The sequence below is a fragment of the Ipomoea triloba genome, chromosome 11 (genome assembly GCF_003576645.1).
Source record: "Ipomoea triloba cultivar NCNSP0323 chromosome 11, ASM357664v1".
NCBI lineage: Eukaryota > Viridiplantae > Streptophyta > Magnoliopsida > Solanales > Convolvulaceae > Ipomoea > Ipomoea triloba.
Window position 1 is genome coordinate 12,217,413 of NC_044926.1, and position 16,119 is coordinate 12,233,531.

The following is a 16,119-nucleotide window of genomic DNA, read 5'->3' on the forward strand; positions in this document are numbered from 1 at the left end:
GTAGGGGCTGCGCGAACGCAAGCCCCCTCTTCCACAAATTATGACGTAGGCTCTCCCATTCAAGGAGACCTTAGACTAGCACCCTTCTGAAAGTGCAATGAAAGTCACTAGTCTAGGCCATGATTCTTCTTGATCAGCCATTGACCCCGTCCAGGTAAGTATGTTTATGGTTATTATGTCTTATGCATTTATAGCATTCTTAACTTTTTTGTTTTGTGTATTTCCGATGTGGGACGACAACAATTCATCATCGTTTATCTCTGTTACGCATCAGACAAGTATGAACATATATATTACTTAGCTTCAACTGGATAACGAAAGATCTGTTTTTTTATGGATGAGTCTTACAGGGCTGACACTTGTAGAACTACTAAAGATTTACAAATTTACATTTCTCATTTACCAAGTGCTAAGATGGTTCAAATACCAAGTGCTACCAGATGATAGAACATCTATTGATAGAACTTAACTCATGAATGATAATGGTATATATATATATGTCATTGATAGCTCATAATAAAGCTAGGATCTTTCGATGGTAGGTTCTAATGAGCAATAATCTGTTGAACCATGACCTTACAAACAAGATCTGCTAAAAGAATTGCTCGATAAAACATCTAAGTCCTATTTTAACATTTACAAATAATCATATCTACAATGAAAGATTAAATATAATTTAGGGAGTCTAATTTCTTAACTTAGACCATCTCCAACCCTCTGCATCAAATTTTACACCAAATTTTTTTTTATCTTCAACCCATTACACCAAATTTTATTTCTTCACTAAAATAATTTTTTTCTCATAAATTAAGACTTTGTATTATCAATAAATATTTTAATATAAAATATAAGTATAATGTAATTATTATTTTATTCCACAATAATAAATCATAGAACATTCAATACATTTAATTTTCATAATTACCATATCGTTTCCACATATGCTCAATTAATGCATCACGAAGTGCATAATGCGCTTCTTTATCTTTGATTTGCCTATGTCGAGCAAGAAACTTTTGAAAGATAGTACTCTCATCTCTACTTATATCTGCTTGCTCATCACGTTCATCATCAATAATCATATTGTGCATTATGATGAATGATCGCATTATATCATGCAATACATGTTTATCCCAAAAATGTACTGGTCCTTGACTATTGCAAATCGTGATTGGAGGACTCCAAATGCACGTTCTACATCTTTTCTACATGTTTCTTGCATAATTGCAAATAACTTTTTCTTTGGTCCCCGAGGCTAATTAATAGTTTATACCATGGTTGACCATTTCGGACGATATATGCCATCATCTAAATAATATCTTGTATTGTACTCTGCCTAATTTGAATAACATAATGACCAGGAGGTGACGTACCATTTGCAATGTTTGCAAACAAATGAGATGCCTCCAACACATTAATATATTATTCAACCCTGTAAAACCAAAATGTGCATGCCAAATCCACAAATCATAATCAGCTACGACCTCGAGAATAATAGTCGGTTCTCGACTACGCTCAGCATATTGTCTTGCCCAAGCTATTAGACAATTTTTCCAAGCCCAGTGCTTGCAATCTAAACTCCCAAGTATCCCTGAAAAGCCATGCCGCCTCTCACCAATTTCAAGCAACCTTGCAACATCATTAGCATCAGGCGTTGTCCAAAGACCTCTACTGCTACTCTTCACTTTTATTGCCCTTCTCCTCACCCGCACATTAAGCCTTAAACCCACGCACTGCACCTTAAACTTTAAATTTATGCACTTAAGACTTTGACAGTTAAAATTCTTTAGTTTTTGGTGAAATTAGCACACCTGGCCTTAAGTCTTGAAATCACTCATCTTAAACGAACAAGTGTCTATATCAAGATTTTGTGTGTGAAAGTAAAAGTTGAGAGTAGAAAATAAAAATAAGCATAACATTTTCTTTACTGATTACTAAAGAGAACTTAGAACTAAAAAAAAATGAATTATGACAAAAGTTCTCCCACTTAAGGAGACTTTAGACCTGCACCCCTCCAAATGTGGAATGGAAGTTCCTAGTCTACACCATGACTCTTCATGATCGGCCATTATATTGGCCCCATCCAGGTAATCCAGGTAATATATTTATATTGCACTCTTAGTTTTATTGTTTTCTGTATTCCCAATGTGGGATGACAACAATTAATTGCATTGCTTCTCTTCTACATATGACAAGGACGATGAGGATCATATCACAATGTATTTTACATCAATTAGATTAGATAATGAAAGATGTGTTACTATATTTATATTATCACTTTGCAGAACTGTGGACTGGCAATATTGAAATTTTACTGATTTCTCGTGCTTTTATTATTATCCTCACATATTAAATTCTCAGTTTGCATTGAATTTATTCAAACTTTATTCAAGACGATTAATACACTATAAATCAATCAAGATTGGAAGTGAGGATCTTATAGGGCACAAAAATGAACAAAATGTAATACAAATTAAAACTCAAGTTTAGTGGGGGCTGCGCGAACGCAAGCCCCCTCTACCACAAATTATGACATAGGCTCTCCCATTTAAAGAGACCTTAGACAGTTACCCCTCCAAAAGTGCAATGGAGGTCACCAATCTAGGCCATGGTTCTTCTTGATCAACCATTGACCCTGTCCAGGTAAGTATGTTTTTCAGAAGTTATGCCCTATCTATTTATAATGCTCTCACCACTTTCATGTTTTATGTATTTTTGATGTGGGACACAATGCTTCTCTTTTGCATCAGACAAGAATGAATTGCAGCAAGATGAGATACACACAAGAGAAGATTAAGAGATTACAAAATGTTGTAAGATGGGAATAGCATAAAGATGCGAATGACAAAATGCTGGGGATAACAAGATAGAAGCTTGAATTAAAGCAGAGAGATGAGATGCAAAAATTTTCGTCTAACAAATAGATGAATGAGCAGAAACTCAGAAAGATGATATGACAGAGGGATGATTGCGAATTGCGATAGAAAAGATCAGTTGTCAATTAAGAAGATAAATAGAAAGCTGTTAAACAACAGGATTGTTAGAAACCTAAGAAACAAAATGTTCTAATAATCATCTAACTGCTATATATGGATTCAGATATTGACATTGTTGTGTATGTTTCATATGTACGAAAGGATAATAGGTGTTGGACGGAACGGAGAGGAGTATAGTTGAGGGACTGGAGCGCAACAAAGTTCGCATAGCGGAGCGAATTGGAGTGGGTCGGGGGTTTTTCATCTTTTGTTACGTAGCGAGGAGTGAGTTGTGGGTGCGGGGGCCGTGCTTTACAATACAGTACATGGGTAATTGTGTACTTGTACTTGTTTAGGAAACATATAACTACATATCCCTTGGTGTTTCATCACCAGTACAATTAATAAAAGAACAGGTTCACTCCTGTGGATGTAAATAAGTTGTCGAACCATATAAATCTTGTCTACTTTATTTTTTTTCAATTGTTATCTATTCTTATTTTCGTAAATCTCAGTAGACATGAACCTCAAGGTAATTTTATTAGATATGGAAAGTATTCAAGAAATTAAAAAAAAAAAAAATTATGTTGAAATTAAAGCTATAGCCAACAAATATTTAGCTATTCCGTACTAAGTATCAAAACAAGTTAAAGACAAATGAAGGGTGTGTTTGGTTAACAGGTTTAGCTACCAGAAATGTGTATCAAAGTCATTGTTATTGTTTGATTGATGAGTTTTTAAAACACTACTATGCATTTGATTAGCCCTTAATTGCAAAACACATTCCCTAATAAAATAAGAGTTTCATTCCCTTCCTCCTTAGCCGCTTCCCCAACTATTAATAATTATTCTCATTCCACCCTACTACCAAATAATCAAACAAGCAAAATATTTTTTATCAAAACTCATTACCATTATCAAGTATTTGATACCTATTTCGATTCCCATGTGCGAACCAAATACACCTTAATATTTAACAGTTAATATCCAATAAAGATTTGAGAAAAGGGTCAAATAGACCCTTCAACTTTACTCAAAAATGCAATTAGACCCTTGAACTTAAAAAAATTATCAATGTTCTTTAGAATTGATTTTTGGAGCTTAAATTAGAGTCCACTATTTAGAGGAGAAAATGGTATATAAATGTATACATTAAATTCGAGAAATAAGAAGAGGAGCTCAACTTAAAGAAGGAGAAGAAGATAACGAGTTCGAATCACTAGAGAAAGAATAAAAATCAAAAGAGCAAGAATTAGAGCAAAGGTTGGAGAAGACTTGAGAGCAAAGCATGGAGAAGAGGAAAAGAGGAGCAGAGTTTGAGTCTAGAAAGGAAGAAAATAATCGAAGAGCAAAGCTTGGAGCAGAGATTTGAGCAAAATATTGGGAGACAAGCTCATTCTTACAAAATTAAAGAAATCAAATAGGATTATAATTAAGACCGAAGAGCAAACACTGAAGAAAAATTAAAGAGCCAAAGTAGAGTTTAAACTCAAATTAGAAGCACATTTTAAGATCACTCAACACAACTCAAATTGGAGATTAACCACAGCTCTTGAAAATCAAAAGATAAATTATGAGGATTACAAAGCCAACACTAATCACCAACAATTTGGGTGATTGATATAGTGAATTTCTCATAGAGATAGGAGTAGAGTGGAGTAGAAAAATTTGGTACTGTACGTACATAATTTATTTATTAAAACTATCTAATATGTTAATTGTAGGTACATAATTTATTAAATAGTTTAAATATGTCTACATCGTATCCCGTATTTAGACTTATTTTTTTATAGCATTTGTGTGGATTTAGTGATAAATGTACCTTACTTGTTTTGATTTCACATCTAGGTATACTTTTTTTTGATGATTTGAACAGAAATAAATATTTCTAAGTCAATTTTGGATATTTCGCGAGTCATTTTGAGCATTGAAACACTAAGGAATATCATAAGACATTCTAAAGCTGGTTAGGAACAATGTAATTTAGATTTTGATGATACTAAAGTTAGGAAATTTTAGATCCCAATTTCTTTTATTCATAAACTTAGAAATTCTATATACTCGGTTCAAATGGTCTGAACAGCAACTCGAATAGTTATACTTCGAATAGTCAGTAAATAAGCTTCGAAGAGTTCAAGACCTAAAGAGGATTCTCGAAAGGTTCAGACATGTCCGAATAGAAGAAATTGAAAGAAGCATAATCGAGATAGTCAAGCCCTTTAATGAAGGCTCAAAATTTGACACTGATCAACAACTAGAGCTCATGCTCTATGATGTTATGAAAAAGTCCGGTATATCCTTGAACGATGGTAGAAAAACCAATAACTGCATAACATGGTGGAGATGTGGTGTACTGGAAGTAGAGACGATAACTAAAGCTTTTTGGAACTACTTAGACCTAAAAATCTCAGTTATATTTCAACCTCATGCAGTTTCTAGAGAAGCATACTCTACTCAAATTGCAAATAATTCTGTTTTAGACAGAATGAGGGAAAGATTAAGAAAAGAAGAAGAAGAAACAAAAATAAGGAAGAAGAAGACAAACGACAAACTCTTTCAATAATCAATTATAATGGTTATTTCATTTTTGCCCACTGAATGTACTTGTAACGTTTTTGAGATGTCAATGAAAATTTTAGTGTGTGGTGTATGCGTGGTGTTCTGTGTTTTATTTAAAGTTTAAATTTCCTTAGATATTTTGTCAAACTCTAATTATGGGTTGAATTGAAATGAAAAATCTACTTAAGTTTAAAAGTAACTTCATAATAGGGGTATAAATTTTGGCATCATCAAAAAAGGGAAAAATTGTTAGGAACAGAAGTAATTTAGATTTTGATTATACCAATGTTAGAAAATTTTAGTCCTCAATTTATTTTATTCTTAGACTTAGAAATTCTATCTACTTGGTTCCAATAGTCCGAACAGTAACTGGAATAGTTACACTTAAGATAGTCAGAAGATAAACTTCAAAAAGTTCAAGACTTGAAGAGGATGCTCGAAAGGTTTAGACCTCTCTGAACATAGAAACTGAAAGAAGCATAATTGAGAGAGTCAATCCCTTTAATGAAGGCTCAAAATTTGACACTGATCAACAACTAGGGCTCACTCTCTATGACGTTATGAAAAAATATTCAGTTAGTTTAATTCAAAATTAATCAAATTAATTGAATTATTACTCCTAACCACATTAGCCTATAATAATAATAATAATAATAATTTATTTGTAGAAGGGTATTTATGTCTTTTAAATATATATTCCATTTGTATTCCTTTAACCAACCAAACTCTGGAAATACAATACTCATGTCTATTCCTTCAGCGAACCAAACAATAGAATACAATTTCTATTCTATTCTTTACCTATTCCATTCCCTATGAAATTATAGTATTCCTATTCTCTCCAAATTCTGTGAACCAAACGTGCTTGCTCTAAGAGTCATTCTCTTAGTACAATTTTAGTACAAGATGGTTGTATCAAATGTATAATATAAAAATATTATACATAATAAAATATTGATAATTCGACCAATTATTTGAAACAATCAAAGTATTAATTTAGTTGATTAGGTAACAATTTCACACACGGTAATTCAATTTTAAATTGATCAAATTATTGAACAAGTTTAATCTTTTTGTTATTTATGTAAATTACCAAAAAAATTAATTATTTAAAATATTAACTATAGTCAAATATTCATTATTATATTGTTATGTTTTATTTCTTTAGTAATTATTTGATAAATTTAGTAAATCTGGAAAGTAAATGATTAAAAGATAATGACATCTCTTTTTTTTTTTTTTAGAGAAAATTGGCTTTTCTTGTATGACTTTTTATCAGAATATGTATTTCTTTATATATATATATATATATGATTTAGAATTATACAAAAACCTTCATAGCAAACAGTACTGTCAAAAAAGCAGCTCGGCCCGTCCCACCGCGGACCTAATTTCTGACGAGTTTTTCCGTCCAGCCCACCAGACCCGTGAGCTAGGGTTCATGCAGGTAAATTATACCGTGCACCACGGTGCATATAGCAATCTGCACCACGTACGTAAACGACGTCGTTTTGAGCATTGTAAACTAACCGTCCGTTTTTTCGAAATCACGTTTCCCGTTTCGCCCGATCTCTATATTTATGTTAATATTCTGTGTATTCCAGGCAATCATTCTGTGTATTCTAGGCAACCGTTCTGTGTATTCGAGGCAACCGTTCTGTGTATTCATGTTAGTAACACATGTTGTGATGTGTTTGTGCACTCGAATATTTAAGAGGATGAGTTCTGTGTATTTTGTATCAATATTCTGTGTATTCATGTTATTAACATAGGTTGTGATGTGTTTGTGCATTCGAATGTTAGGAGGATGAGTTCTGTGTATTTTGTGTCAATATTCTGTGTATTCTGGGCAAACATTCTGTGTATTCTAGGCAAACGTTCTGTGTATTCTAGACAATGATTATGTGTATTATAGATAATGAATTCACTGGAGTCATTCGCGTCCGCGTCCACTAACATTTGTGTATTTTATGTTAATATTCTGTGTATTCTGGGCAAACATTCTGTGTATTCTAGGCAAACGTTTTGTGTGTTCTAGATAATGATTATGTGTATTATATATAATGAATTCCCTGTAGTCATTCGCGTCCGCGTCCACTAACATTGAAACGACGTCGTTTACGTACGTGGTGCACATTGCTATGTGCACCGTGGTGCAGGGTATAACGATTGGTTCATGCAACCCTAGCTCGCCCCACCCGGGTTCGCGGGCGCTACAGACTTTTTGTTTTGTTGACTTCAAAGTTCAAAAAAATTAGTAAAGCCTTCAAATATTAATATTACAAATTTTCAATCCAACTTTATAGTTTAACAAACATTAATATCAATTCAAAGTTCAAACAAAAAAGTAAAGTCTAAAAATATTATTAATATTTTCGTGTTTAATAATTAAAAAAAATTACGTTTTGTAAAATGTTTTATATATATATATATATATATATATATATTATTGTTGTTGTTGTTGTTGTTATTATTATTAAAGTCTAACTGTAATCAGTCCGGTTCGATTTTATCAAACTGTTTAGTTCGATTCTGTTTTTAACTAAACTGTTTAGTTTACAATAATTTTGAACCGTTCAATTTTTCAGTATATTACTAGTTTGGTTCGGATAAACTGAACCGAATTGCCTACCCTGCCCATTACCCAATTCCCAATAAATAAAAATTGATAATGCCCAAGTTGAAAGATTGGAGGAGAAATTAAAATAGCATTATTCATAGTTGAGAGTCGGAGATATAATAGCGAAAGTCTTGGAAAACCACGCAGAAACATAGTACTCAGTACTGGCTGCCGAGACAGACGACGGAGATGGCGACGGAATTGCAGAGAGGGTTTCCTCTTCTGAGACAGCAAACCACAGCCCTGCTGAAGAAGAACATCCTTCTATCCTTGAGAAACAAGAGAACCACCTTCCTTCATCTCTTCTCCTCCCTCTTCTTCATTGCTCTCTTGTTCGGAATCCAAAAGGCCACCGATTACCGTTCCAGGCACCCCTCCGCCGTCTCCGCCGTCCCCGATCCTCAAGCCGCCACTAACCCCGCTATTCCCGCCTGCGAGCACAAGCTCTTCATCAAACGCCCGTGTTTCGATTTCGCCTGGAGCGGCAGCAGCAGTTCCAGGATTCAGGCCATCGTCGCCGGAATCCTTGCAAACAATCCCGGCCGCCCAATTCCGGCGAGTAAGGTCAGAAAACATACAATTTATGTGCGCTTTTATATTGTTTTCTTGGATTTCAACTTCAATTTTTATACTCCATTTCACAACTTCAATAATTTCATACATAAAATATGACTATGAAGAAAATATATGGGTTTGCTTTAATTTTTTTTTTTTTAATTAGAAAAATATATAAGCAAATAAATTTTTTTGCCCTTCTCCATTTTTTCTTAAATAGAGATTTTTGTTTTAATTTTATTTTGGTTAGCTTCCTCCTCCGGCTCTGTTTTGGAGGCATAGGCATCAAAGCGTAAAATATTTTAAGACTTTCATACAATTATTCCAAAAGAGTCTTACCCCACAAAGAGAAAGAAAGAAAGACTTATTCAACTTCTTTTTGCTAAAGAAAATAAGAAATTAGTATTTATTTCGTAAAACTTATGTATAGTTAGTGCTCGTTGATAAGCATATACTATATAAACATAAATGTGCAATTCAACCTTGGGCATGTTTTAATTTGGTGTCAGAGCTAATCTCATATCAAAGATCATGCGTATCTAACTATCAGTTTAGCTTTTAGTTGAGATGAAAGAGATGTTTCAGAATTGTGATGGTAAATGATTAATAATTTTACCAAACACCCCATAGTCTTATTATTATCGCTACATCTTTTTTACCTTTTAATTATAATATTTTTAAGGCAAGAGACAGTCCAAAACCCAATTGATGAATTAAAGACAAGAGGATATAGCCATATATATAGGATGAGTAATGAGTGATGCCAACAAAGTCAAGTTGGTGTTTCCTAAGTAAACGTATAAGTCAATGACCTAATTAATATAGTGCCTTTGAACGTGTCAATTTTTTTTTTTTTCTACTATGTCATGAATTTTGATACACTCTATAATTAGAATGATTCAGAAAAAACTAGCATGACCGTTGCACATGATTGATACACAAATTTAGAAATGATTTATTTTTTTTCATTCCTTTTAATTCAATCAGTAAAGCAACGTGTAACAAAAAACTTATAATAATTAGAGAAATCTCCAACACTTTTCCTTAATAAACTTATGAGGTTTATATAATTTTTATTCCGGTGTAATTCTCCGTAATGTGATGGACGGTTTGGTTGAACGTAATTGTAATTCAATTACAGGGAAAACGGGTCAATACATAAATAAAATAAGTTAACATTTGCAATACATAAATAAAATTTTGTTAATGTTAATATTTTTATAAACTAATCAGTGTTATGAATTTTAATACAAAATATAAAGATTTTAGTTGTTAAAATATTATAAAATAAAATAAATTAAAATATTACAAATTTACTCCCTATTATTACTTTTTATTAATATAAATTAAAAGATTTATAAACATCAACTTATTTCAAATATTGTGAAACTTTTTAAATACTAATAAAAATAAAATAAAATTATTTTTGTATTAATATTGTTAGCCATGTGACATTTAATACATCTATATTATATAGTTATATTTGTAGTGGCTATTAGTTAGTCAATAATGAGCTCTTATAGATTAGGAGAGTTTTATGTTAACTCTCATATAGAATTATCTACACTATCTAGTATCAGCGTTAGGTTAGGATCCTTTCTTCTCTCTCCACCCTTACCGTAACCAAACCCGATGGCTTTCTTCTCTCTCCACCCTTACCGTAACCAAACCCGATGGCTTCATCGGCGAATGATGGTGCGATCACCCCTTCCGTCGCTATTGCCACACCGCCGGCTCCCTCACTGTCGGCGGCCAGCCATTCCATTACCATAAAGCTTACAACCCGTAATTACATATACTGGAGAACGCAGATTATGCCATTCCTTCGCAGCCAAGGCTTACTGGGCTACGTCGACGGCTCACTGCCATGCCCGCCGGCCACCATTCCCTCCGCTACCCCACTGTTCGCCGCCGCCCCGTCGCCTTCGACTCCCGTGGGTGCAGCAGGACCAGGCGATACTCTCACTCATCGTTTCTTCTCTCACCAGTGAGGTTATGTACTTGGCCGTCAGTAAGGAGACCTCCTGCGCCGTTTGGGAATCCATTACGGCTGCTCTTGCGTCAACGTCGCAGACCCGATGCCTCAGCCTCCTCGGGAAATTCCAGACGCTCCGACAAGGCAACTCCACGCCGACGGAGTATCTCGGTCAAGCCCAGATGATAGTGGAAGCCATATCGCTCGCCGGCCGGCCGCTCTCCGCCGATGAGCAGATTCTATATGTTCTCCGGGGATTGCGCCCGGAATTTCGTGCTATGGCGAGCTCCCTGACTGCCGTTGCGACGCCAATCACTCTACTGCAGTTGGCTGACCACCTTCAAGCCCAGGAGTTTATCCAAGCGGATGACTTTGCTGCGGCTAATTCGTCACTTACGCAATGATCTCCTTCGGCGTTCTATGCTGGTCACGATAGGAACGGCTCCGGAACTGGGGGTCGTCACTTCTCGTCTAGCCGCGGCGGTCGCAATTGGCGAGGCCGAGGCGCTGGAACTCCAGGTCGCGGCGGAAGAGGTGGCGCGTCGCGATGCCAAATCTGTAGATCGCATGGACATACTGTTGTAACCTGCTTCAGACGGTATGATGATCGCCCGGCAGTCCAGGCGCATGCGACGTTTTTCGGTGACGCGACGGCAACCGAGGCGTGGTACCCGGACACTGGCGCGTCCTCCCATGCCACGCCTGATGCACATTTGGTGGATCATACCGAGCCTTACACCGGTAATGATGTGTTGAAAGTAGGCAATGGTGCAGGTTTGGACATTTCTAGTGTGGGTCGCACGGTTATTAAATCTGATTCGCACTTATTAAAAATGTCAAATATACTCCATGTCCCTAAATTGTCTCTCCCGTTACTCTCTGTTTACAGATTCACTAACGAAAATAATGTTTATTTCGAGTTCCATAAAAACTTTTTTCTTGTGAAGGCCTGCACAACTCAGGCGGTACTTCTTAAGGGATTCACTACGGGCGGTCTATACAGACTATTACTCCCACAGGGTCACAATGCGTTTCTTACCGCCTGAGCCTCGTCCGCCATTTGGCATCAGCATTTGGGTCACCCGCACAACCAAGTCTTGCAGCGTGTTTTGAAACATTGCCCAGTTGCGTCAAATAAAGTCAGTTCGTTAGAAGTTTGTTCGGCTTGTCAGCTCAGGAAATCATCTCGGTTTCCTTTAGATGGGGTCCCAAATAATAGTCATAATGTATTAGATTTGATATTCACGGACATCTGGGGTCCATCACTTGTTATTTAAGTTCGGGCTGTCGTTATTTTGTTCTTTTTGTCGACGATTATTCCTGGTACACTTGGTTTTATCAACTACGTGTAAAGTCTGATATATATAAAATCTTTACTTTGTTTCGGGCAATGGTAGAATGTCGGTTTTCGCGTTCTATCAAAGCCATTCAGTCTGACTTAGGTGGGGAATATCGCCGTCTCCACTCTATTTTTGAATCGTTAGGTATTACACATAGGCAATCTTGTGCTTATACGCACGAACAAAATGGGAGGGTAAAGCGTCGCAATCGTCATATCGTGGAAACAGGTTTAGCATTACTTGCTCAAAGCTCCACTCCACTTAAATTTTGGGACTACGCTTTAGAGTCTGCAACGTTTCTAATTAACTGTTTACCCTCGTCAACTATAAACTTTAAGAGTCCTCATTACCAAATATATAACGTTCATCCCCCTTACACCTTTTTTCGTGTCTTTGGGTGTCGTTGTTTCTCTTATCTCCGACCCTACAATCGCCACAAAATTGAGTATAGGTCTGCACCCTATGTTTTCCTAGGTTATCTAGTTACCTATAGGGGATACCGTTGTATGGACCTTAACACTAGAAAAGTCTATATTTGTCGCCATGTGCGTTTCGTTGAAAATATTTTTCCCTTTGCAATTCAGGCTTCCTTACAGGATAATGTGGCGCTAGAAACATTTACCACACCATAGGCAATTGGACCGATTCTTACTCATACTCAATCTTCACCGCCGAACATAGCTCCGACGTAGGATACGTCTACGACTCAGTACTGCTCGACATCATCATCCCGAACACAGTCCGACACGCAGCTGTTGACATCCACTTCGGGAACACAAACAGCCACAGACCAAGTCAAAGATGGTGGTCATGCCATGCGGACGCGTAGAAAGACTTGGGGTACCGGTGAACAGTTCTACGCTCTACAGACCACCACTGATCCAACCTGTTACTCCCAGGCCGTCGGACACTCACATTGGAGGGATGCAATGGATCAGGAGTTTAACGCGTTATTACATAACAACACATGGAAGCTTGTACCCGCAACTCCACTTATGAATATCATTGGCTGTAAATGGGTGTACTGCACCAAGAGCAAAGCTGACGAAACTATTAAGAGAATGAGAGGTATAAAGCGCGGCTTGTAGCCAAAGGGTTTAACCAGGTGGCAGGGGAAGACTTCTTTGACACCTTCAGTCCCGTTGTAAAACCCACAACCGTTAGGCTCTTGTTCTCTCTTGTTGTCACTCATTCATGAGCTCTCCGCCAGTTAGATGTTCACAACGCCTTTCTTAATGGCCACTTGCCAGAAATAGTTTATATGAAGCAACCACCAGGTTATGAGGACCCGCTGCATCCTGGGCATGTTTGTCACCTACAGCGGTCGTTATATGGATTGAAGCAAGCTCCTCGTGCGTGGTTTAAACGCCTTCATGACTTTTTAACAACCACAAGTTTCTCACCCTCCAAGACTACACGTCAGGAAATTCTCGGGTCTATCTGCTTGTATATGTCGATGATATCATTATGATGGGTAACGACTCTGCTTTGGTTGATTCTCTCCTACACCGTTTGTCTACAGCATTCAAGATCAGGGATCTAGGCACACCGGGATTCTTCCTTGGCATTGAGACTCTGGCATTTAATGGCGGGTTTTTACTGTCCCAAAAAAGGTATATGCAAGATATTTTAGTCGGGGCTGGCATGACTGACTGCAAGGCTCTGGCTACACCGGTAACTGTCACTCAACCGGCGGCTCTTTCTCTCGAGCCCTTTGATAATCTGACACAGTACCGACACATTGTGGGTGTCCTACAGTACCTGACTATCACCCGACCCGACTTATCCTTTTCAGTCAATCGTCTCTATCAGTTAATGCATTCACCCACTGCGGAACACTGGGGTCTACTCAAGCGGGTACCAATCTTATGTACTAGAAAATCGACCAGTGGCTATGCTGTTTTCTTTGGTACCAATCTTATTTCTTGGGTCTCTCGGAAGCAACGCATAGTTGCCCGTTCATCTACCGAGGCTGAGTATAAAGGGCAAGCAGATGTTGCTGTTGAGGTTATGTGGGTAGTTTCCTTGCTCCGTGAATTACGGCTTCACTTTGAGCACCCTGCGACTTTACGGTGTGATAATCTAGGAGCTACTTACATGGCCTCGAATTCGGTATTCCCTTCCAGAACCAAACATGTTGAAGTCGACTATCACTTTGTCTGAGACAAGGTGGCTTCTGGGGAGTTAATCGTCAGCTTTGTGTCTACTAAAGATCAGCTGGCCGACATCTTTACAAACCGTTGCCTGCTCAGCGTTTTCAGACTCTTCGTGCCAAGCTCAATGTTGTGCCCTACCAACCTTGTGCTTGAGGGGGCGTGTTAGCCATGTGACATTTAATACATTTATATTATATAGTTATATTTGTAGTGGCTATTAGTTAGTAAATAATGAGCTCTTATAGGTTAGGAGAGTTTTATGCTAACTCTCATATAGGAACTCTTTCAGTATTGTAATTCAGTTATCAAGAATTATCTACACTCATCAATATATTCCTTTTCTTGAAACTTCTTAATGCAAATAAAATTTTCTACGTATTTCATTTTATAATGATATTTAATCCTAGTTTGCAATTAATTGACAAGATGAGTGGGTAGTAAAGTGGTTGTTGGTAGCATTTTAGTCTTCCCAAAATGTTGAATCCCCAACCCCAAGGGTCCCCACGCCCCGACCCAACAAAATATCTGGGATGATATAAATCATAGTAACTCAACTGAACCAACAAAGGCTAGACCTTTACTTACAATAGGTAAGTGTTCAATTCTCAATGTAAGCATGTATGAATTTATTTATTTTGGACATATTAATTTAATATATATGGTGGTAAAAATAATTAATTTTGAATAATTATAAAATAACATATAAGTTGGCATATGGCAATGATGATGTCAACGCCACGTCAACCAAGTTAATGATAATATTAACACCGTTAACTATTGTCATTAATTGTAGAACTTTTTAAAATATAAGGACTAAATTGAACAAAATTAAGGTAGTAATGAACCTCATAGATACTTTGACCAAATTTTGCACAAATAATGGTAGAAGTTTTTAAAAATTATTATATGAATTTTAAAAGAAAAATGCTCATTTGCCTTCCTGAACTTTACCTCCAAATTTCCCCTCATGATGTGGCTTTCATTTATTGGGAATTGGCTAACCCACCACTAACTAATAAATAAATTTAACTACCAAACAAATGATGACACCTCAGGAGGAAAATTTTGTAGGGGAAATACATGAGAGGTTTGTAGCATTGCTCATTATAAAATAAGAAAAATGTTTAAATTGGTCAACGAACTAAACATAAAAATACAATCAGGCCATTGAACCCTAAAAATGTGAATTTAACTCCCCTGACTAGCAAAATATATCTCCTGCAATCCCATCCTCAATTGGTTACTTTGCCACGATGACATCTGTGGCAATTGTTTTACTAAGCTGATGGATATATTAGAAGTGGAGTCGGGGCGAATTAACCTAGGGAGGCGAACAAAGTGACCCGACCCGACCCTACCCTGTAGTCAGCACTAGGACCTCAAGGCTAAGCATGACCAAAAGCCTCGAGGTCGACCCCAACGCTTGGCCTGGTGCTGCGCCAAGGACCAGCCCCGAGCTTGCGCTCGACCTTGGCGCCTGGGCTCAACCTTGACCTTGGCGCACAACCATGGCTTCCGGCCTCGCCTTGGCGACGCGGTTAAACTGTAACCGCCCACCGTCTTCGCATGGCGTGGCGGTGTGGGGCGGCTATGAGGGAGCTTTTGGTATAAATACTATTGTTTGCCATGTTATTGGGAGATCATATGGTATTGACATTACATGTCTTGCACTCTCACGAATCATTAATACAGAGTTTTGTCTTTCCTATTCAATATCTTGTCTTTACTATTTATCCTTTAATTATTAGTTTAATTAATTCGGGCCACTCGAGTTAATTTGTTCCATCATTGATGCTTTCATTGAGAACTCGACATACAAGCTCGAGGTCCAACTCTCACATATCTCGCGATTCCTGCAACACACGTATTACCCCATACGGAACCGGTCTCACCAGGATGCAAATTGTCCACTCCACCTCCCCCCCCCCCCCCCCCCCCC

General features: G+C 37.1%; 1 protein-coding gene and 3 non-coding genes across 4 annotated transcripts in view; 1 reads left to right on the plus strand and 3 right to left on the minus strand.

Moving 5' to 3' along the window:
• LOC115997676 lies at positions 1-162 on the minus strand. The gene has a single exon (XR_004093773.1). It is a non-coding gene; the product is annotated as a U1 spliceosomal RNA (small nuclear RNA).
• Positions 163-1,930: 1,768 nt separating this feature from the next.
• LOC115997679 lies at positions 1,931-2,095 on the minus strand. Its single transcript, XR_004093776.1, has one exon. It is a non-coding gene; the product is annotated as a U1 spliceosomal RNA (small nuclear RNA).
• Positions 2,096-2,489: 394 nt separating this feature from the next.
• Positions 2,490-2,651, minus strand: LOC115997687. The gene has a single exon (XR_004093782.1). It is a non-coding gene; the product is annotated as a U1 spliceosomal RNA (small nuclear RNA).
• A 5,563-nt stretch (positions 2,652-8,214) lies between these two features.
• The window catches only part of LOC115996588 (ABC transporter A family member 11-like), a 22,010-nt gene continuing 14,105 nt past the window's right edge, over positions 8,215-16,119 (plus strand). The window contains exon 1 of the mRNA XM_031235886.1: positions 8,215-8,718. Within this exon, the coding sequence (XP_031091746.1) occupies positions 8,344-8,718 (375 nt within the window). The 5' untranslated portion in view covers positions 8,215-8,343. The remainder of the gene's footprint in view (positions 8,719-16,119) is intronic.